The 21,513-nt window shown below is 52.5% G+C and overlaps 8 protein-coding genes across 8 annotated transcripts; 5 read left to right on the top strand and 3 right to left on the bottom strand.

Annotated features, from left to right (window-relative positions):
* Positions 1–766: 766 nt before the first annotated feature.
* On the top strand, positions 767–1,356 carry hhtA (histone H3; the record flags this gene model as incomplete). Its single annotated transcript, XM_035503662.1, has 3 exons — positions 767–791; positions 901–1,008; positions 1,079–1,356. 3 exons carry the CDS (start codon positions 767–769, stop codon positions 1,354–1,356), a joined length of 411 nt encoding a protein of 136 aa, XP_035359555.1.
* Positions 1,357–6,715: 5,359 nt separating this feature from the next.
* On the top strand, positions 6,716–8,637 carry AtWU_08553 (MFS transporter; the record flags this gene model as incomplete). The annotated part of the gene is made up of 3 exons (XM_035503661.1): positions 6,716–7,088; positions 7,143–7,397; positions 7,457–8,637. 3 exons carry the CDS (start codon positions 6,716–6,718, stop codon positions 8,635–8,637), a joined length of 1,809 nt encoding a protein of 602 aa, XP_035359554.1.
* An 876-nt stretch (positions 8,638–9,513) lies between these two features.
* On the top strand, positions 9,514–10,512 carry AtWU_08552 (Mpv17/PMP22 family protein; the record flags this gene model as incomplete). The annotated part of the gene is made up of 2 exons (XM_035503660.1): positions 9,514–10,046; positions 10,110–10,512. 2 exons carry the CDS (start codon positions 9,514–9,516, stop codon positions 10,510–10,512), a joined length of 936 nt encoding a protein of 311 aa, XP_035359553.1.
* A 386-nt stretch (positions 10,513–10,898) lies between these two features.
* Positions 10,899–12,982, top strand: AtWU_08551 (exonuclease V; the record flags this gene model as incomplete). Its single annotated transcript, XM_035503659.1, has 2 exons — positions 10,899–11,289; positions 11,355–12,982. The coding sequence occupies 2 exons, from the start codon at positions 10,899–10,901 to the stop codon at positions 12,980–12,982; spliced, it is 2,019 nt and encodes a 672-aa protein (XP_035359552.1).
* A 252-nt stretch (positions 12,983–13,234) lies between these two features.
* AtWU_08550 (heme-dependent oxidative N-demethylase family protein) lies at positions 13,235–14,649 on the bottom strand (the record flags this gene model as incomplete). Its single annotated transcript, XM_035503658.1, has 4 exons — positions 13,235–14,124; positions 14,182–14,234; positions 14,292–14,394; positions 14,454–14,649. 4 exons carry the CDS (start codon positions 14,647–14,649, stop codon positions 13,235–13,237), a joined length of 1,242 nt encoding a protein of 413 aa, XP_035359551.1.
* Positions 14,650–15,118: 469 nt separating this feature from the next.
* On the bottom strand, positions 15,119–17,098 carry AtWU_08549 (dolichyl-P-Man:Man(6)GlcNAc(2)-PP-dolichol alpha-1,2-mannosyltransferase; the record flags this gene model as incomplete). Its single annotated transcript, XM_035503657.1, has 4 exons — positions 15,119–15,382; positions 15,437–16,231; positions 16,284–16,956; positions 17,022–17,098. 4 exons carry the CDS (start codon positions 17,096–17,098, stop codon positions 15,119–15,121), a joined length of 1,809 nt encoding a protein of 602 aa, XP_035359550.1.
* Positions 17,099–17,370: 272 nt separating this feature from the next.
* AtWU_08548 (RNA-binding snoRNP assembly protein NAF1) lies at positions 17,371–19,350 on the top strand (the record flags this gene model as incomplete). Its single annotated transcript, XM_035503656.1, has 1 exon — positions 17,371–19,350. One exon carries the CDS (start codon positions 17,371–17,373, stop codon positions 19,348–19,350), a length of 1,980 nt encoding a protein of 659 aa, XP_035359549.1.
* Positions 19,351–19,738: 388 nt separating this feature from the next.
* On the bottom strand, positions 19,739–21,508 carry AtWU_08547 (U4/U6-U5 snRNP complex subunit PRP3; the record flags this gene model as incomplete). Its single annotated transcript, XM_035503655.1, has 1 exon — positions 19,739–21,508. One exon carries the CDS (start codon positions 21,506–21,508, stop codon positions 19,739–19,741), a length of 1,770 nt encoding a protein of 589 aa, XP_035359548.1.
* Between the last annotated feature and the right edge of the window lie 5 nt (positions 21,509–21,513).

The following is a 21,513-nucleotide window of genomic DNA, read 5'->3' as shown; positions in this document are numbered from 1 at the left end:
GGTGGAGATAGTTAAGCGTTTTAGAGTGAGATGGATGTAAAAGGAAGAGGGCAGAGAGCATCCATGGGACGGGAGATATTTGTATAGCAGAAGGCGCGCCGCGGGGAGGGCGTTGGAATCACACGCTAGAGGGCGGATCGACCAATCAGAGTTCAGGATCCCGGCCAGCGGACTGATCTGGCGGCAACGTGACCGGGCAGGGATGATTCCGCTGGGATGAGACTGATTCCCACGGGAATGCTCCCAACCACCTAGATCAGCAGTCAGGGAGTGTCAGGGACATTCCTGTCGATGGCCATGAGCCTCTCCAACAGGCTGATAGGATCACATTCCGGGCCTGAGGTTGGGATCAAGGTGAGGCAGGGGCAGCTTCTAGATCCGTGATCCTGGCTTCCTATTGGCTGGCGGACACTAGGGCGCTCGCTTAGCGCTCCGAGCAGGCAGAACGGGGACTGACCGCCTTTGGGCACTTTTGATTTTCCCAGCGAAAAGTGAGTCCCGAAATCACGGCTTATGGTGTGCTGCTTTCCGAACACTTTTTCGATCAAAGGAACGGCACGCTAAGGCCCCCTCCCTTTGCTGGCAAACCCAGATCACCACCCACCCTTTCGCTTACTACAAATACCTCTCCCCACCCGCCTCCTCCATCCTTCTTCCATCTCCTCATCCCGTCCACCCTTATCTATCAACCTTCATCAATCTTCCATCCTCAACGTCATCTTTCCATCTCTAAAACAACTAAATCCATCAAACTTAATCCACTAAGATGGCCCGCACTAAGCAGACTGCCCGTAAGTGCAACCTCACTGTCCTTTCTCTTAGTGTCGCTTGACCGCGTCATGGTCGCGACACCCGTGTCTCACTTGAGGAACATCATCACTAACCATCATCTCAATATAGGTAAGTCCACTGGTGGCAAGGCTCCCCGTAAGCAGCTCGCCTCCAAGGCTGCCCGTAAGGCCGCTCCCTCCACCGGAGGTGTCAAGAAGCCTCACCGCTACAAGCCCGGTATGTATACACTCATCATCCCAAAGTGGCAAAGTGCCTAGTCGAACAGTCAACTAACAGTCTACCAAAGGTACCGTCGCTCTGCGTGAAATCCGTCGTTACCAGAAGAGCACTGAGCTCCTGATCCGCAAGCTGCCCTTCCAGCGTCTTGTTCGTGAAATTGCTCAGGACTTCAAGTCGGACCTCCGCTTCCAGTCTTCCGCCATCGGTGCTCTTCAGGAGTCCGTCGAGGCCTACCTCGTCTCCCTCTTCGAGGACACCAACCTGTGCGCCATCCACGCCAAGCGTGTCACCATCCAGTCCAAGGACATCCAGCTTGCCCGCCGTCTCCGTGGTGAGCGCTCTTAGATTTACTTCTAATGAGTCGGTTCTTTTTTCTGGTTGGGAAGGCGATAACGGGGTTTCTTTTTCTTTAATTTTCATGACTACTGGCGATACATGATGGGTTTGCGAGTTTCAATGGGTTTCGGCACTGGGTTTTCGTTATTTCTTGCTGCGCAATAAATAGTAGCTGCCGATTCAGCGGCTGGGTGGAATTGATCATGGGGACGCATCCGAATATGTACATTAAAGAAAGCTTTTATTCGACGTGACTTCCTTCGGGAGCGCCACCGGATGGCATAGACGCGAAATGCAGTATCTATGAAACAATCCAACCCGGTTTGAGATCGCGATGTTGTACTCTTGTAGAACGCGTAGCATAGTGGCACGGTCGCAGCCTAGTGCTGCCTGTTGTGGGTGGCTGTACACTAACTACTCCCGGTCGGCCACAGTACTACGGCAGATCTACGCTGCAGGGTTGATGGATTTGAATATTTACTTAGTAGTTAGCAGGAGGCACTAGTGACTTGCTGCCAGGGCTTGCGTTCTTCCTACATAATGATAAGTGTCTGAATGTGCGACCGTGTGATATTTGCAGCAATGTAACGTCGGCGTTCGATGCTTCGATTCTTACCACCGTTTCCGTACACTCCTTATCATAGTGTTACAATGAAACAAAGATTACGAGATTATCTCTGATACTAGACCATTAATTTCCATGGCTAACTGCAACATACCGAGTCAAAATCGGATGACGACAGCAAGAAGAGCGGGTGATTTGTGGCATTATTTGGTACACAACCGAATTCTGCCTGCGACTTACCGGTTCGCCACAGTAAGGGGGTCAGCGAATGTCTCTGGGTTAGGGGGTATCGAGTTGATGGTTCTGGCAGCAACTCGCAATTTATGAAGTATTTGGGTTATGGCAATAGACATGAATGCTTAGTTTAAAGGATAATGATATAGGAATCTAGATAAAAAGCGGCTTCTTTAATTATTATCGCGACGTGGACTTTTTCGCGTCTATTCCAAGTTGCTCCAGAGTAGAATGGGTAGTGGGTGAGAGGCGGCCTACATTACGCGCCGCGGATGACAATCCCTGTTAAGAGCTTGAAAGGACTGAGAGATGGTTCGTAAGTCAAGGAGTAATAACGGGTATGTACAGATGTCTTGCAGCGAATGTGTAGGTTTCCTCTTGTCAGTTGGATCTACGTTGGTGTATCTCTCAAATGGGGATGTCCTAAAAAGGACTCTGTAGCTTTTGCATTGCTGGACCAGGGTATTCCTCCCTACGTCCGAGCCCGCAGATCATAGAGCAGAAGAATTAACCCCTATGAATGGCAATCGCAATCTATTCTTGACAGAATATCCAGGATATGCTCTCGAATATTCTTCATTACGCTGAAGCGCTTAACAAGCGGGCAAGAATCGCCAATTTGCCACCACAATCACCGAATCCTGTCGGGATGCGACGACCACTAACTACTACTTACCTCGCCAGTATCCTTTCCATACAGCGCGACGATGGCCACGAAATTATACTTGAACGGCAGCTATGCGAATAATATGCAAAAGGTTATATACGTGCGATCAGTGATGTGCTTGCTGAAGCTTCAGGCGAACAGTGATCATCATCGGAGAATATAATTGGAAGGCTCGAGGACAGGTAGGTTGAACTCGGGCCGCCGGGTCGCAGCATCCCGTTTATCTGCAGATTCGTTGACTGGCTATCCTATACAATTGGCTTTGGTACCATGGGAGAGGAACTACTGCGATGATATGGGCAATGCTGAAGTTGAGAATTGTTCTGAATGATGGTGTTGGATGAATTCGAGTTGTTGGAGAGTACTGAATGCTTGGTGGTCGACGCGGTCGTTATCAGAGTATCTTGTCAGTTAAATATGGTCAGTGTATGTGCCTTTGTGAAGGGAATAGTGTAGACTCCTCATCTCAGCAGCATAAAAATGTCCCCCTGATTCACTCTGTTACCATATTCTTCCCTTGTCGTTTAGGATCATGATCAGTAGTCTGCAGGTAGTATGTTGTAGTTCTGCATGAAAGACCATGACGTTTGCTCAGACGCATATCGGGCGGGGCGGCGGGGACGGACTTAACCCGCATCATCATAGGCAGGTTGGCGGTAGCACGATAGTAGCGTGTTTATGTATGGCAATCCCTAGAGGGAGTTATGGATATTGGCGATAAGGGCATTTTGGAAAGGGGAGAAAATTGCTAGTACCATCATCTCCTCCCTAAGATCAGTGAAAGCTGGATACATAGTAGCGCCGATCATGAATTGTAATTGCTACTACTATACTCTTCTTGGGCCCGTCGCGAAGATATATACAACCGGCGTCAGATCACTACAGTACTACTAACGAAAGAAAAAGAGACTGATTTTTCATTTACCCTATAATAAAAAACCACATACATGTCACTAAGCCTGTTTGATTAGTATTGCCTCAGGCATAGAGAGGGTCTCGGAGAGACCTGACATGGCGCACATACTGAGTTGTGCCGGTCCGGGGTAATATTCCCCTTGCGTGAGGCACGCTGCTTATCCAACAACACGCTTCTTGGTCGACGCCCACATCGAAATCCTGACCACGAGTATTGTCTGTGGGGGTAATCACATTGTCTTGGGTATACAGCATATTGGTAACTGAAGGTGCGTCTATCTGTCTTGCATTGGCAATGAGTCAAGTTAGCTGCTTGACTGTTACTCACACACTATGCCTATCTGTAGGTAAATCAGCACGTTCACTGCACATCGATATCGCGACAACTCTTGTCTTCGGAACATGCTGAGACCCCGAGTCAGGATCTGGTAATATATGCGTCCAACATCCCCAACCTCCGCTCGCAATAAAGTGACGGTTCAGGGTGGCCTGAGTGATGATTTCAGTCTGACTTCGATGATCGACATTTCCCGTCGGATCAACATTATTATTGTTGCCATGAATCATGGTCAAATTGCGGTGACTTGAATTTAGCCGATCGATCAAACTCTTCAGCTGAGCAGCACGAAAACTGCCCGTATCGAGATATCACCGGCTACGACCGACGCGCAATCGGATAATCCAAACCTTGAAATCGCGCTAGGCTAGTGATCGTCTACAACTAAAGTAACTTCATCTCTCAAAGCCAATGATATCGTGCTACCCAGGATATTGCATCTCCGCTGGCCCAACAAGCGATGCAGATACCCGATAATTTCTACGATAGGCCCAACAAAAGAAGTACGAGGTACATGCTGCAGAGAGAGACCGGGGTCGGAGTTTCATTCGGGGCACAGACCTCGTCCTACAATCAGGCTGCCTGAAAAAGCAACAAGACCACAGCTTGAATAGATTGCAAGCGCGACTGCCCGAAGTTTGATACATCACAATCACACACGATGTGCGCGATCGGAGCCTGATTTAGCCCGTTGTCGGAATTCTCGCCATGTCCCATCTCGTAATTACATCGCACGAGAGTGGAGGATCAAATATCGGTCAATGCAACCCAATATCAGAGCAACCGATACTTGTCGCAGATTCGTCCAGATCACGTACTCTTATAACCAACGTGCAGGTGCCTTTGGGGCTGATGCGGTTCGTGCATACGGCCCATGACTTTGAATTAATTGTTCTCCGTAGTTCATCGGTCTCTTTTACCATTTATGCCAGGCATTAGTAATCATTACTGAATGACTCGCATTGCGTGAGACAAGATTCATCAGCTACTCAAAGCAAACCTTAAGGGGAGTGGGTCAACGGGATGACCGACAGATCACAACCTCGGCAGACTTCTTGATATGAATCTTGATTGAGTGATCAGCAATATGAAGTAGGTCTTCAGATAATGCGGTGAATTGTGTCAACCTGTGCCTGGCTATAGTGTCAACCCTCCCATCTATAACGATGGAAAATAGCTATGCAAGTTTGAAACGGTCAACTCCTTGTTGGCAAGGATTTGTTATGACTCCTGTCTCAGGAGTCAATATTAGCACTACGATAAGTAGGACAATAATAATCAATGTTGACCGGCAGACTAGCTGGTGCCTAGCTTGTCACACACCCAGACAGTCACACGGTCCACGAATGACCCTGGGATCAGACGACGTCGGACATATCACCCAAACGAGCGGATGCGTTGACGCTGTGCAGATGAGTGCTGCATCGCTGGAATTATGCCGTCGGAATCCCTCCGCCAGCTGGGCCTGCCCGCCTTCCAATTCAGGCAGGCAGTGGTCCACTAGGCCCGAGCAGGCTTAGTGATCCATGGATCATCTGCCTTCTAGAAGCCACACTAACCACAATAAGACCAATATGCGACTGTGCATAAAATCTTTGCTTATCAACTTCTTGTTTGTTTGTGTGGGCGGTGAGAACAGACAGAGACTTGAAGACAGAAATCAACCGCCACTAATCTTGGTGATCGGCATATTGCAGCTCCAACAATGGGCTTTTCCTGTCAACTCTGGACAACTCTTGCTCGGCAAATTTTACCGGAACTCAATCTGACCTACACTCGGGCATGAGCCCGTAGCTATCAGACCTCTTCGCAGCAAGCACTGTTATGTTACGTGGCCTGGAAACCAGGAGTCTAGAAGGTGTATTTCGCGATATCGTTTATCTCTCTGGACCTCGGTAAGTTTCGCCCCTCGACAAAAGACAGCTCGAGAAACTTCCTACCCAACGGTGGTGACGCCCCACTATCGGACCTGGACTAATTGAGAAACGAAATTGCGAAAGAAATTATCCCGAATGACTCCTCCTGCCACGAGGTCCGCAGATTCGCCCATGGATCCTCAGCCGCCTGGGCTGGTTCGGCCCACCTCAGCCGAGCCCGATCAATCTCGAGGCCTTCAACATGGCCTCCACCCCGAGCTAATGCGGTGCATAAGTCCGGACTAATATGCAGACATCGGCTGCATGGCCCCTTTTCCGTCTCGGGTGGGCTGTGCTTCCCTGGGTCGAAGGGCCATTTGCGCACCTCGTCTCCGTCCGCCCTGATTGAAACCGGTGCTGATCCCGAGGCTAAATGCAAACGATTAGTCGTAAGTGACGCCGCTTGGCGCTCGATGGGGGTGGGAAGGAAACAGAAATTTCGTAGACCCCGTTTGATTTGTATATATAACCAGGGATCCATCCTCGATAACCCCTACGGAGGAGACTTTTGCAACCTTGTTTTAGGGTAGTGATCAGCCTGGTTATCTTGATCTGACGTCCCCGGCCGTTGAGATCATCTCCCTACTACATCCAGACCAGCATCTTATTACGACAGATTTCTCGACGTCCAATTACACCTCGGCTCTCCCGCCTGTTTACTAAACACCGCAACCATTTCACCATCACTCGTACTCATCCCTCCGCATATCGCAAGCAAACTTCGGCCCTCCCATATGGCAACCGAGAAGGGGGATAGCGGGCCCTCAGTGATTGAGGCGCCTGAAAGTCGCACCATCCCGTTCTGGCGTCTACTCACCGACCAGGGTGTGGTAACGCAGGAGATCATCGACCACCACTACCCTGGCTCTGGCACGGATGAGGATCCCTATGCGGTAACATGGCTTCCTAATGATCCTCGCAATCCGATGCAGTTCAGCGCGGCCAAAAAATGGTCTTTCACTATGGTGATGGCCCTCGCAACCCTGGCTGTTGCCCTGGTCTCGTCCGGATACACTGGTGGTGTCCTTGAGATTGAAGAACAATTTGGAATTGGCACCGAAGTTGCAACGCTCGGTGTTTCCCTCTTCGTCCTCGGTTTCGCAGTTGGTATGTCTTTCATATACCTGTGCAGCCCTCCGCATACAGCTAACAAGTAACTAGGCCCCTTGCTATGGGCCCCTCTTAGTGAGATGTTTGGCCGGCAAATCATCTTCTTCTTTACGTACATGGCTCTTACTGCCTTCAGCGCAGGCAGTGCCGGCTCGCAAAACACATGGACCATGATCATTCTCCGCTTCTTCGCTGGTTCCTTTGGGTCGTCTCCCATGACCAATGCAGGTGGTGTTATTGCCGATATGTTTGCTGCCAAGGACCGTGGTATTGCCACGAGTCTGTTCGCTGCGGCGCCTTTCCTCGGTAGGCTCCATTCCTGATCTCTCACCTCTCATCGCCCGCAGCTAACAGAAGCACTATAGGTCCCGTTCTTGGCCCCATCATTGGCGGATTCCTGGGAATGAATGCGGGATGGAGATGGGTGATGGGCTTTCTCGGTGCCTTCTCTGGATTCGTCTGGATTATTGGTTCTCTCACCGTTCCTGAGACCTATGCGCCAGTGCTTCTTCGTCGCCGCGCCGAGAGACTGAGCAAGCTCACTGGTAAGGTGTACCGGAGCAAGCTGGACATTGACCAGGGCAAGACGACAATCAAACAAGCATTCAAAACCGCCCTGTCCCGTCCTTGGATCTTGTTGTTCCGTGAGCCAATTGTGTTCCTGCTGTCTCTTTACATTGCCATTGTCTACGGTACCCTGTACATGTTGTTTGACGCCTACCCCATTGTCTTCCAGGAGTACCGTGGCTGGAACCAGGGAGTTGGCAGTCTGCCTTTCTTGGGTATCATGGTTGGCATGCTTGCTGCTGTCGCCTACAACATCTGGGATAACAAGCGCTATGTCCGGGCACAGGAGGCGCACGGTGGCTTTGCGCCCCCGGAGGCCCGTCTACCCCCCTGCATGGTGGCCTCTATTGCTGTCCCTATTGGTCTCTTCTGGTTCGCATGGACTGACGCTCCGTCCGTTCACTGGATGGCCAGTATCGCTGCCGGTGCTCCATTCGGGTTCGGTCTGGTTTTGGTGTTCCTGAGCAACCTGTCTTACCTGATTGACACGTACACGATCTTTGCGGCGTCCGTCCTGGCGGCCAACTCAGTCATGCGGTCCATCTTCGGTGCTGTGTTCCCCCTGTTCACCACCTACATGTACGAGAACCTCGGTATCCACTGGGCCACCTGTGTCCCGGCTTTCTTGGCCCTTGCCTGTGTGCCGTTCCCCTTCCTCTTCTACAAGTACGGCCCTGCTATCCGCACTCGTTGCAAGTACGCTGCCGAGTCCGACGCCTTCATGCGCAAGATGCTGGAGCAGCTCGCGAAGAAGCCCGATCCCGTGGAGGAAGTTATGGCGGAAGAGAAATTCGACCGTACTGAGGCCCCTGCTCCTGGGGTAGATGCTGACGACTCCGACTCTAGCACCGAAGCGCACATGCCTGAGGCCCACCGCACTCAGAGCAAGGCTTCGGTTCGGACGGCGAAGCAGTCGCTTTACGAGGGCAACCCCTATGATATCGACCGGGTGCACACCCGCGAGTCATTCAAGCAATGAGTCTAGTCTCCATCTGCGGGACCCGACTCAACCATACATTTACTACCGACCTTGTGAATAATCTTTAGTACTTATTACACTCTCCTCCACACCTACACCCTCGACAAATCCACATATTTGTGGACTGTCAACACGAGATGCGAATGATGGCAAGAAGAAAAAGTCTGTGAATTGTTAAGATGACTTGCATGGTGATATACCCAGTTTGATGTTTGCTTTGGCATTTAAGTTCGCATTAGCATGATAGATGGCGGTGAATTTTTTATTGAACGCATAGGGGGCAATACAGCCCTACCAGTGATATAATGAGATAATTGCAATATATACTATGACTCATATTGATCTATCATAAGCCTGTCAGCAACTATGTAGTAGTCAACAAAAGTTTAAAGCCTCCCCGGATAAGTGACTCCGGGACGATCGCTATCTCCGACCGATCGGAGGGAGATAATCTCTCCCCGATCCTCGGCTACCGCGGGCTTATGCGCTGCCGACCCTGATAGCCTTTGAAACTTTTTTCTCCAAGGCAGTGTTAGATTTCGTCAATCTGTTACTTCTTCCTTTTATTATCCATGTCAGCCTGAATTTATTCTTCAAGTGATACATCTCATCGGGCTTCTCGCTGGCTGGTGGCTAACGCAGCAAAGACGTGGCTGTTCTGCTTCCGGACTAACTATTTACTTATCGCCTTGCGCCCGTCGACTCATTAACTTATTCTCCCTGGGGGGAAGTCCGTCAGCAGGACAATCCACAACTCGCTTTTCTTCGCAATCCCAACTTCTCCCAAACACTCCCTCCTTTCTAGACATCTCCGCCCACATCGCAACACTATATATACATTATTACTCCTCCCTAGCGACATCAACACCCACCAAAATGAACAACCACCACATCCTCATCCGCCGAATACAACCACTCCGGCCCCTCCGACGCCAACCACCACGAAGAAACCTCTCCTCGACCCCCCGTAACGCAGAACCTCACCACAACTCCGTCCCTGAGAAACCCCACCCTCCAGCGAACAACCCACAGCCGGCTCCCACAGTGCCTGGCCCGGTCGCATCGACCACCGCCCCCGCCCCCGGATCGGTATCCGCATCGCGAGCATTCATCCAGAGAATCCAGGCTGGCCCGGTTGGACGAGTGGCGCGAGCGTATGCGCGCGTGCAGGAGAGACGACCCTACCGGACGCAAGTGATCAGTACGATTGTGGTGTATCTGTGTGGTGATCTGGGTGCGCAGTTGTTGTTTCCGCCGGATAATGGTTCATCCCGGGAGGAGCAGACGGGAGATCAGAAGGAAGAAGCAGGGAGTAACAGTGGAGGAGTAGTTGGAGGAGGGTATGATCCGTGGCGAACGGTGCGGCATTTGACGGTAGGAGTGGGGAGTGCGATTCCGACGTATAAATGGTGAGTGTCGCAGTATATGGTGAGATATATTCGATGTGATGGCTAATTCAGAGGCGGAATTAGGTTCATGTTCCTGCACCATAACTTCAACTACTCGTCCAAGTTCCTCTCCATCCTGACCAAGGTCTGCGTGCAGCAGGCGGTGTTTACTCCTGTGTTCAATACCTATTTCTTCGGTCTGCAGTCGTTGATGACGGGCAAGTCGTTGGAGGAGACCTTTGAGCGGCTCAAGGTCGCTTTACCGACGAGTATTTCGAATAGTGTGAAGCTGTGGCCGGCCGTTACGGCCTTCAGCTTCATGTATGTGGGGCCTCAGTTCCGGAGCATCTTTTCCGGTGTCATTGCTGTTGGGTGGCAGACGTATTTGAGTTGGTTGAATCAGAAGGCGGCGCGCAAGGTCGAGGCAGAGAGGACGGCGTCGGTGGAGGTGGCTGCTGGTGTTGGTGCGGTGGCTATGAAGGCATAATTGCTATTCATTCTTTATTTTCCTTTCTATGATTGATTTAACTTCTTGATATCCCTGCGATGTATTGGCGGATTTGGTTTGGATATAGATATAGACTCCCTTCGGTTATGGATTAGCCGGCAACTTGTTTAGAAGAGTGAGCAGTACATAGATAGACATGAAATAGAGATCATTAGCAGAGATACCCTCGTTAACAATTGAGACATGACAATAATTATAAGAGAAGAAAGAATACATAATATTAATCAAATCATGGCCTGATCATCATATGACGTGAGACGACCCGAGCGCCCAGACCCGAACTTTGGATCTCGTCGCGACTCTTCCTTCTCAATGCCACCATCTTCCACCACACGCGGCATGATTCCCTCCTTCGCATTGCAGGCATGTCCTGCCCTCCACCAGCAGCATCTCCTGTAATTCCCGGCGCCTTCAATGACAGCGACGACAGCAGTAGTACCTCAGACTACGGCTCCGATTTCTCCCCGGAAGAAGACGCGCTGCTGACCGACCTGCTCGCCAAGATCGCCCCGGATCGCCACGCGACTCCCCCAGCAGAAGAAGAAGCAAACGCAGATCCACCTCCTTCTCAGGTCGCACCTGTCGCTCGAGACATCGAAGACCAGTATGCGTATTTCTCAAGCAGCCGGGTACCTAAGGTCCTGGGGCGCGAGAAGCCTACATGGCCGCAGCGGAATTGGGCGAATCGGCCGGGTGGCGGCAGCGTTGGCGCAAGATCAGCGGCGATTCCAGGCTACTACGGTCGTGCCGCGTCTGGTTAGTAGTTTTCCTTATCTCTTATTTATGTTTATTGTTTGTTCGTGGTGAGGAGATTGGAACAGGGTGGTGGCTGACGGTGGAACTTCACTCGAAGCGTTTAGTTGAGCATCCGAATTCGACAGAAGGGCGTGAAAGAGAACGTGAACGCGAGGCAGCTCGTCATCAGGAACGGATAGAGAGGGAGAATAACAACAACAACAGCAGCAGCAACAGCAACAATAATGAAAATGCTGAGGTGGATACAAGATCACCTGTGGAAAGGTTCCGACGGCCTCCGATGAAAGCCTTTTCAGTCACGGATCTGATCTCGCCGGCATGGTGTGAGCTACAGTATTGGTATACGCTGACCAAATTTGGGCGCAAGCCGAGGACAGCGGCGATGAAACTGGGGAGTAAAATCCACAAGACGCTTGAGGATGAAATCTACACGACGGTTCCTGTGGATATCACTACTAAGGAGGATGCGCTGGCCTTGCGGATTTGGAATATCATCCAGGGTGTGCGCATGCTGCGGGAGTTTGGGATTACTCGGGAGTTGGAGGTCTGGGGCTTGGTGGATGGAGAACTGGTCACCGGCGTGATTGATCAGCTTTCTTATGACTGTCCTGACCCGGAGCTGGAGGCCACTGCTGCGACGTATTATGCTGATGTTGAGGCGTCGAGGGCTATCTTGCCTGAGTATCAGATGTCGCTGTCGGACTACTTGCTCTCTCCGACTGGGGGTGGGAGGCTTCTGTCGGAGGTTTATGGGCAGGATGATACACCCGCGAAGGCAGAGGACTCCGATATGGACATGGACATGAACATGGCCAGCAGCAGCCAGGAAACCGATAATTTCTCCCACCAGCCACGGATCTACCTCACCGACGTCAAGACACGCGGCAGCGGCTCCGTCCCAACCGTCAAGAGCTCCTCATTCCGACCTACTCTCCTCCAACTCCAACTCTACTACCACATGCTCAACCGCCTCGTCCTCAGCGACGACGTGACCATCGACCTCCTCGCCTCGCGATACAATCTGGACCCCAACCGCCCCTTCACCGACGCCTTTATCAACGAAGTCGGTGGTCTGAACGACCAATTCTTCGACGCCATGTCCTCCCAAGAATTCGACCCCGACTATATCCCCACCCCACAAGACGCCATCGAGCATCCCCAGCGTCACCTCCACTCTTCCCAATCCCAACCCGACTCACACTCTCCCTCCCAGTCCTCCAGCCAAGACTCCACCACCATCCTCTCCACCCACAACACCCTCACCACTCTCTGGACCCTCATGAAATCCCACCTCCGGCTCACCTTCCTCTCCTCCCCCCCAACAGCATCCCCCTCGATCCCCTCCGAATTCCAACCCCGCAGTCTAGACCCCTACCCCACCATTCTCTCTCCACTACTTACGGCACGATATATCTCCTCAAAGCCGAGTGCGGACCTCCAACCGCCCCGGGTGCTCGGGAGTAGGTCGTTCCTGTTCGATCCGACGTCCATGTCGTCGTATGTGGCGGATCAGATGCATTGGTGGCGCGGGGAGAGGGATCCACGCGGTGTGGAGGTTATGGAGGCGTGGAAGTGTCGGATTTGTGATTTTAAGGATGACTGTGAGTGGAGGAAAGAGAGGGAGTGGTTGTTTGCGAATAGGAGGATGGGGAGGAAGAGTAAGGTTGAGGGGGGTGTGGAGGTTGGTGTTTGATTAGTATATACTACGACTACTATATGTGTGTGTGATTCTTCAGGGGTGTTGGTTGGTTAGTTGGCGTTATGGATACGGGGATAGGAAAGAGGGATGGTGTTGGTGCTGTGATATATTACTACTTATAACTACCTCATATAAACAGTATTAGAGACAATGCTAATGAGTATTGAATAAATGTTCATATTCTCATGGATAGTAAGTATATCAAGGATATTGACAAGAACCAAAAACACAGACAGCAATCAAATCTCAAAGAGGATACTTCCTCACCTCATCCTCCAACTCCACCCTCAACCCCCTATCCAGCTGTTCCCGATGCTTCCTATCCAAAAACTCCAACAACACATCTCCATACCTCTCCCGTCCCTTATAAACCGCGACATCATCCCCCCAACTCCTCACCGCAGAAGCCAACCTGCCCGGAACATACTCCTCCTCCACAATCCGCGTAATGGGTTCAAAATACGTCCTTATCGTAAACACCACACCTCCCGACCTCGGCAACCGTCGTAGACTCTGCCTCTCAGACCGAAACCAGTGATTCTCAATCGCCTTGTTCTTCTGCGCCGTGCTCCACGATACTTCCTCCGCGTCCTCGGACCCGATACTATGCGACCAGGGCAAACTGTCATCGACTTGGATGAAGTAGTTGTTCCGGAGAACAGGGTCTTCTGGTTTCAAGCGCCGGAAGAAATTCATCATTCCCTTTTCGAGTTTCTCGGTGTATTGCGGGACGGAGCCCGAGGTGTGGATTTCGGATAGTCGCATGCCGTATTTGTCGGAGAGGCGCCAGAATCCGGCGAGGAGGATGGCGCCCGCTAGGAGGTAGTATTCGCCGTCGGGTCGTTCGATCATGATGGCGAGGTCGTCTTGGATGAGGCGTGCGGCGATGGTCATGGGGTCTTCGGGGAGGGGGCGCTGGGTTATGTTGAAGGTTTCGTGGGTGATGAGGTTGGTTAGGCCGGTTGGGGTTCTTTGGAACATGGTTGGGTAGCGTTCGGGGAGGTAGGAGGTTAGCTCTTCGAGGAGCTCGATGGCTGCGTCCCATGCTTCCGGGGCGGTTTTGCAGCATTTGTCGCCGCGTTCTGCGATGCGACGGGCCTTGTCGGCGTGGTATTTGAGGTAGTGGTTGTCGAGTTCTAGTGAGATAGTTAGTATGTGAAGGGGTAGGGTGTGGGATTGGGAATGGGTCTCACCAATCCATTCGTCCCATTTCATGCTGCGCAGGCCCATCGTGACGAAGTACTTGCTGTGGATGGTTAGATTGATTGCTGGCTGTAGATGTGCACTTGGCGGATCAACTTACGGTCCATATCGAAATGGTCGATAGGGAATGGGCTTGGTCGTGTGTACATCCCAGTCGGGATACGGTGATGTTGGAGGCCTTTTAAAGTCCGATGGGATCCATTCTACATTATTGGCATCAGTTACATGGACCTGGATATGGGAACTGCTGGAGGTAGCTCACCTCCCGGTTTCCTGGTAACTGCGACCGACTTCTTCTCGAGATCTGGGGTTGATGATTGGGGTCCGTCTGGCTTGGATGTTGTCGTCCACCAGTGAAATGCTCGGGTGATGAGCCAGACGCCGATACTGGTTACCGCACTGATCAGGGCGATGTCGTAGATGGGAGATTGGCCAAAATGAAGCGAATTAGGAAACATGATGACTGAAAATGGTTCACGGTGGTCGGAAACCCGTCTGTGCTACCACCATGGCGGAGATAGTCCCGGGATGCCGGGGGATATGATATATGATACATACGAAGTAAGAGAGAGAGGGTGGAACTAGCTATGCAGATGATGCGCAAGGTGCAAGCGCACCAATGAAGAAGGGCGCTGGGTGGGTTGCCAGAAGGGTTAATGCGATGCGAGAATGAACTCCAGCCAGAAGCTGTGGGTTGAAGATAACAGCCAGCGGGATTGATTGACGCTGCATTACCTGCAAACCCTCTTATCACCCGAGGATATCTTTCCCCAATCCGGCAAGGCCACCACACCGCCAGCCAAGCTCATTCGAGCGTTGGCTTCAGCATGACTTCTCTTCTGCAGGCGCGCATCCACCTTACGAACAAGGGTAACCGGGGGAGATATCTATGTACAGTAGCTTGAACCCCACGTTTCCATAGCCAATCTATGCAGCGTTTACTGTAACGTCGCTGCGTCTCCGCAGCAGACAGTACTCGCCCCATTTCCGCCGAAGAGGCTCTGGGGTGATTGGCAAATCCGGAGTCCAGATCAGCCGCCCCAGAAGACCCGTCTGGGATGCGTCCAGGAAGCTATGACACGCCAGCTGCTCCCACTGCGTGTCCTCGTGGATGTAATCTGGCTCCAGCTCGGTTGCCTTCCGGCTCGGGAACTCCGAGTCTACCAGGAAGGAACATTGCGAGAGGTCGGTCTAAGCAAAAGATAAGCATGCGAGAGAGAGAGGAAGGAAAGACCGAGAACTTACGTATTTTCCGAGATCTTCTTCATTGCGATCGTTCATGCCCGTGGGAATCCGCGACGTCCCTTCAAAGAGCGCAGAGAAGTCCGCAGCCTCAGGAAACTCACCCGGAAGCAGTCCTCGGAATTCGCTGCGAACAAACTTGGCCCGCAGGTCGCTGGGGAGGAAGAAGGACGAGGGAAACCGGTACCACTCCTTGCCAAAACACACCGTATCGCCTGGCTGGGCGACCCCGGGCTGTGCCAACGGTTCGAATACCTTCAGCGGAGCATTGTAGGCGCTCATGATCCCGAAAATCCGCAGGAGACCAGAATTGAGGGCCATTAGGATTATTGACATGATCACTGCCAGCTTGATCTTCGGTAACATACTCCCAGCTGACACATTGGGGTTACTGGAGCCAACGAACGACAGAATCATGTGGAAGGCGATGGACGCATTGAGTGCGAGGAATGGATATGCTGGGAACATGAACCGCTCTTCCTTATGCGGCTGAGCTGTGAAGATGGCGAACCACATGTAGAACGGGGTGATAAGTGTCACGGTTCTGAGCAAGGTCTGCACACTAGTCGCCTTGGGGCGGAAAAGCGCCTGAAGGGCAAGCAGCGGCGCAGCGGCCATAGCGAACGCAAACCAGATGTTGAAGTTGAGCAGCAAGTTCCGGATGTAGAAGGTCCAAGGCTCAACCCCGAATATATCGGGACCTCTTCCCTCTCCGCCAAAAACGTTGTACGCAACGATGTTCCAGGGTACAATGACAAGTTTACGCAGGAAAGCGTAGTCTACGGCAATTTCAAGAGCCTGGGAGTGTTAGCCAAAACGCAAGATGGGGAGGCCATTCAGGAAGTCATACCAGAATTACAAAACACCTCATCGCGCCATCCAGGACGCTTAAGAACATCCCTCTCATGTTTGATGACAATAAGCCGATGACAACCTCCTCCAGTAGAAGAGGAAGCATGAGAGCACCGGCAAACGGCCAGCCGACAATCGCCCCGAGCCCAAACCACATGATTCCCTGCGCCGTTTTCTGGCCATCTCGCCAATCCAAGAACGCCGTCAGACCCAGCATCGACATATACATGGTGAAGCTAGATGGTAGGAAGGCGGTTGACGCATGGAACATGCCCGGGGTGAATGCGACGACCATGAGGAAGAGAAGGCCGATGCGGGGGCTCAAGGTGCGACAGATGGCGGAGTAGAGACGGGTCTCGCAAGCAGCGCACACCAGCGCAAGGAAGCATCTGATCGCATAGAACTCTGCAGACTTGCTGCTTAGAGCAAACGATCCGATTTTGCCCACCAGGGCATGTGTAGAGACATACAGCCAGCTTCGGATTGAGTACACCGGGGAGTACTCCCACGTCTGAAGCCCGTATCCATGGTTGAGATAATGCGTTGGTTCCCAGAAGTTAAAGACTTCGTCACAATCCTGTATCGGCGCGTAGAGGGCTGAAATCACATTGGTGATAATGCAAAGGTAGAGTGCGATGTTCAATGGTAGGTAAAATGGCGGCGGCGGCGGCCTTTAGAATAGCACGACTTATTAGCAGTTGCGGATGGAAGATGCCAGCTGGAGGAATACTCATACCGTTGTTTGGTGCGCGGAGTAGGCGTTGGCCCCTGCGGTCCTGAAGGGGCCTCGCCTGTCCTCCGAGCAGGTGCCATTATAGCTTCTAGGAATGATCCACGGATGATGAATCCTCCTATTGTCGCACTTGTGCTTGACGCCGTCGAATTGACGCGGTCGGAAAGAGAGTCCGGAATGAGTCCCGCGAGGCGGAAGAAGCGAGCAGCGCCGCTTATCGATAAGCGGCACCACGGCAACCCGCTTCTCCAGAACGAAGAAAAGTTCCCGTCGCAGTTTCATCACTCCTCTATTTCACCTTTTTCGCTTGTTTTTGGGGTGACTGTCCTTCGTGGTCCTTGGAGATTTCAAGATGAGTGATAACCAGTCCCCTGCTCAGCCTCTGGGCTCTTCAGAAGTCCCCAATGAGGGTCCTCCTGTCAAGAGACCCTGCACCATCGATACGCCACCCATTGCCTTGACGCCAGCGGACGATGGAAGCGATTTCTACAATACTCCCTTGGCTGTCGGGACACCTGCGGACAGTAGCGCTGTAAAGGACCAGGTTGATGGCGCTCAGAATCCGACCAGTGAGCCGGATGCCGCTTCACAAACCCATCCCCCCATTCCGGGTTTGAACCTGGTCAATGACAACGTCAAAGATCTGCAGCAACCACAGACGACCACAAATGCGGCCGGCGAGCAGAGCGATGCTGTCTCTACCAACCAGTCTGCCCCCGAACAGGCTGAGCCCGAGAAGATGGAGGAAACTAAGGCGGAGCCCGCTACCGATGCTATGGATGTGGATGCCAATGAGAAGCAGGAGACCCAACAACCAGCGGAGGCACCTGCCACTAATGGTGCTGAGGCTGCCCAGGAAGAAGAAGAAGACGACGAGCACCCCGAGTGGGAAATCGATTCCTCTCCCTACGAATCATCATCCGACGACTCCTCCACAGACTCTTCCGATGACAGCGACGACGACGAAGACTACCCCATCCTGAGCCCCGAAGAACAAGCACGGATATTGATGCAGGCCGAACTTGGCTCTGACGACGAAGGCGATGGAAAAGGCAAAACCGGCGGCCATCTGAGAACAGCGAACGAAATGCCCGAAGAAGCACCTCCCATCCCTGAGGTTACCATCACACCCGAGATGAAAATTGTGCATCTGGGTCAGGTGGAGGCGATCGTCGAGAACACACTCCTCATTACTGCCAACACCAGCGGCGAATACCAAGTGCTGGAAGCCGGCTCGCTACTCTGTCTGGAGAACCGCAGTGTCGCCGGTGTAGTCTCCGAGACTCTCGGAAGGGTCGAGAACCCTCTGTATGCCGTTCGGTACCCGACCGCGGCCGCCATCACCGAGCGTGGCCTGTCCAAGGGCACACATGTCTACTATGTCGAGGAACACTCCACTTTCGTCTTCACTCAACCCCTCAAGGGCCTGAAGGGAAGCGATGCCTCCAACTTCCACGATGAAGAGATCGCCGAGGACGAAGTCGAGTTCTCCGACGACGAAGCGGAGGCAGAGTACAAGCGCAAGCTCAAGCAGAAGCGCCAGGAAAAGAAGGACTCTCGGAACGAAAACGGCCCAGCAAGAGGCAGAAGAAACCCCCCAGGACCTTCCAAGCTCGGTCAAAGCGAACTGAACTACGACGATAACCCCGCTGACGACGGCTACACTCCGCTGGCCCGGCCGAAGAACCTGCACGAGATGATGCGCCAACAGGAAGCTCCCGTTGAAGCCGACGGCCACTTCGGCCCCAGCAGAAACAACTCCGGCTTCCGCGGTGGTGGCCGTGGCCGTGGCCGAGGATATGATCGTGGAGGTCGCGGTGGTGGTGGCCGCGGTGGTCGTCCCTCCCACGAGTCGGCTCCTCACCATCAAGATCGTCAACAATCATACTACCAGCCCCAAGCGCAGGCCTCTCATCAGTCTCAACCTCAACCTCAACCCCACGCCTACCCTCAAGCAGCGTACCCCACAAACCCGCAAGGCGCGTACGCTCTCCCTCAGCAGTTCCCTCCCTTCGGAGCCTTCCAGCCGCAACAACCCCAGGCGTACGGACAAGGTGCCATGCCAACAGCACCATTCAATTTCCAGATGCCCTTCCAACAGGCCTATCAACAACCTAACCCGTACCAGCAGCTTCCTGGTAACGTGCACATCAACCCCTTGTTCCTGGCTGCCCTTCAGCAACAGCAACAACAGCAGCAGCACCAACAAGTACCGGGACAACAACAACCCCAACAACCGACGATGAACTTCGATCAAGTGAAAGCACAATTGGATCTTCTGCGGCAATTAAGTAACAACCAGAACCAGAACCAGGGACCTCCTCGTTCGTGATTTGTGATGATATGATTGATTGATCTATATATTGCTATATGCGTTCCCTTTTGGAAATGGATCCTGGCTATTCTTCTCTTTTCGTTTGTTTAGTTATCCGGGTTCGGTTGCATTTTTGGAGCTACTAACTGGGCATCGTTTTTTGATTCGGTTCCGGATGGGTAATCAAAAAGTTTTATCTAATTCTGCACTATCGCTCCACGCTTCTTTAGAACATCCAATATTATCATGGTCGAATGTACGGCGTACAGTGTACTGACATACGATACTAATGTCTCTGGATATAAAGTGGGGGAAATCTTTCTGGGTTTGTTTATGATACAGAAGAGTAACTTGTAATTAGAAAGCGTGATAATGCTATGCCATGCCATGTCATGTGCGATCGAGCTCATGACTCGTTCTGTTTGGCACTCTTCGCCAATACCCAGAAATTCTCCAGCTTCGCACGGGCCAAGACATCTTTAGCTTGGGAATCCGTTTCACACACTCGCGCACCCAGCCATTTCCGGAACGCGCGGGTCTTGACCTGACCTTCCCAGACAAGTTCGCAGGTATTGTGACTAAGGTCTTTCAGTTCCCCGGTTTGCTCATCTTCAGCTGCTAGCCAGGCGGCTTGGGCCTCGCGGTTGCCCTCGCGCACCGCGTTCGGGCCAGCGTTCTCGGTCCAGTCAATCCGGTTCATCATGAGCTTTCTGTAGTTGTTGATAGAGTGGGAGCCTCCCTCGACAATCACGAGGTTGAAGCGAGGGTGCATGACGCATACTCCTGTGAGAGCGTTCTGTTCGGCATTCTTGCTGATTTTGAAGCGGTTCCGCCCGTTGGCGAGGCTGTCGATTCGATAAACGGTCATTTGAATACCCTTCTCTGCATCGGCCTCCTGTTGCCGGGCAAGCTTCTCTCGGCGTTCTTCTTTGGTAAGTTTGCGCTCCGCGTTCGCAGTCTCGTGTTTCTCACGACGGTCTGCGATTTCACGGTTCACGCGTGCCTCCACAGCCGTGGGATCCTTGACGGCTTGTTCACCCAGGACTCGCATCAGGTTCGATTTCTTGACCTTCGGTGGAGGCGCTGGCTCGAGACCCAGTCGGATCTTCGCTTGTTGTTCCTTCAAATCTGCCATGCGGCGCTGGCGACGGATCTTCGCCTGTTCCTTTGGCGTGAGATACATAGGCTTCTGTGCTGGTAGTAGCTTTTCCTGCGGAGGATCAAGAAGAACTGGGTGTTGTACGTATTGCGTGATAATCGAGTCAGGCGTGTCGATCTTAAGGTTTTGTTCATCTTCGATGCTAGAATAATCCTCGCCGTTTACTAGGCCTTCGTCCCACCATTCAATTGCGGGAGGGGCTGGCACGAGGAAAGCCTTTTCAACATCCAAGTCTTCATCAATCCCCGCCTGCCGTGCTCTTTCCGCAATCCGCTTTTTCATAGCCTCCAACTGAGCCTGCCGACGGAGAGCAGCGGCCTGCTGTATATATTTGCCCTTCTGGTTGAAAATGAGCTGTCGCGTTTGTCGGGGCTTCGCTACTGTTGCTTTCGGACCAAGGTTCGGGTCAAAGTATGGGTTGTTCTTGATTTCCTCTATAGACGGCCCCGATAGATCAAGTCCGGCTCGATCTGGCCTCCCCGCGGTAGCTGGCGATTCTGTACGTCGGCTCTTGTTTTGGGAAGTCTGCCGTCCTTTCGCACCCCGAAACTCGAGTGTATCGGAGAGCAAAGCGGGGTGAAGACCAACATCCAGACCACCTCGAGCTCGCGACGAGCCATCATCTTCATCTTCGAATGGAGGAGGTTGAGGAGTCGGCGTAGGGGCGGGTCGTTGCGGAGGAGCAGCATTGGCGCGACTGGTCGCTGCTGCCACTCTAGCTTTCATTTGTTCCAATCTCGACATGGCTGGACTGGCGGCAGGAGGCGTAGGGCTGGCACTTGATGCAGCCGGTGTAGGCGATGGCGATATACCCTTTGCCGCTTGAAGTCTGGCACGCACCGCTTCTGCTTTTGCTCTTGCTTCGGCCACCATCTTTTCAATATCAACCTTGCCCGCGGCAGGTGCGCCTTGGGCTGGCATGGGGGATCCATGATTGGAACGAGGTCTTTTCTGAGTGTTGTTGTCTTGGTCCTCGGGGTGAGGCCGCTTCAGCATGTTGCCTGATATGTCCGCCATGATCG

The sequence above is a fragment of the Aspergillus tubingensis genome (genome assembly GCF_013340325.1).
Source record: "Aspergillus tubingensis WU-2223L DNA, scaffold_9, whole genome shotgun sequence".
Lineage (NCBI taxonomy): Eukaryota > Fungi > Ascomycota > Eurotiomycetes > Eurotiales > Aspergillaceae > Aspergillus > Aspergillus tubingensis.
The sequence above is the reverse complement of the archived record's forward strand: the minus strand, read 5'-3'. Positions and strand labels throughout refer to the sequence as shown.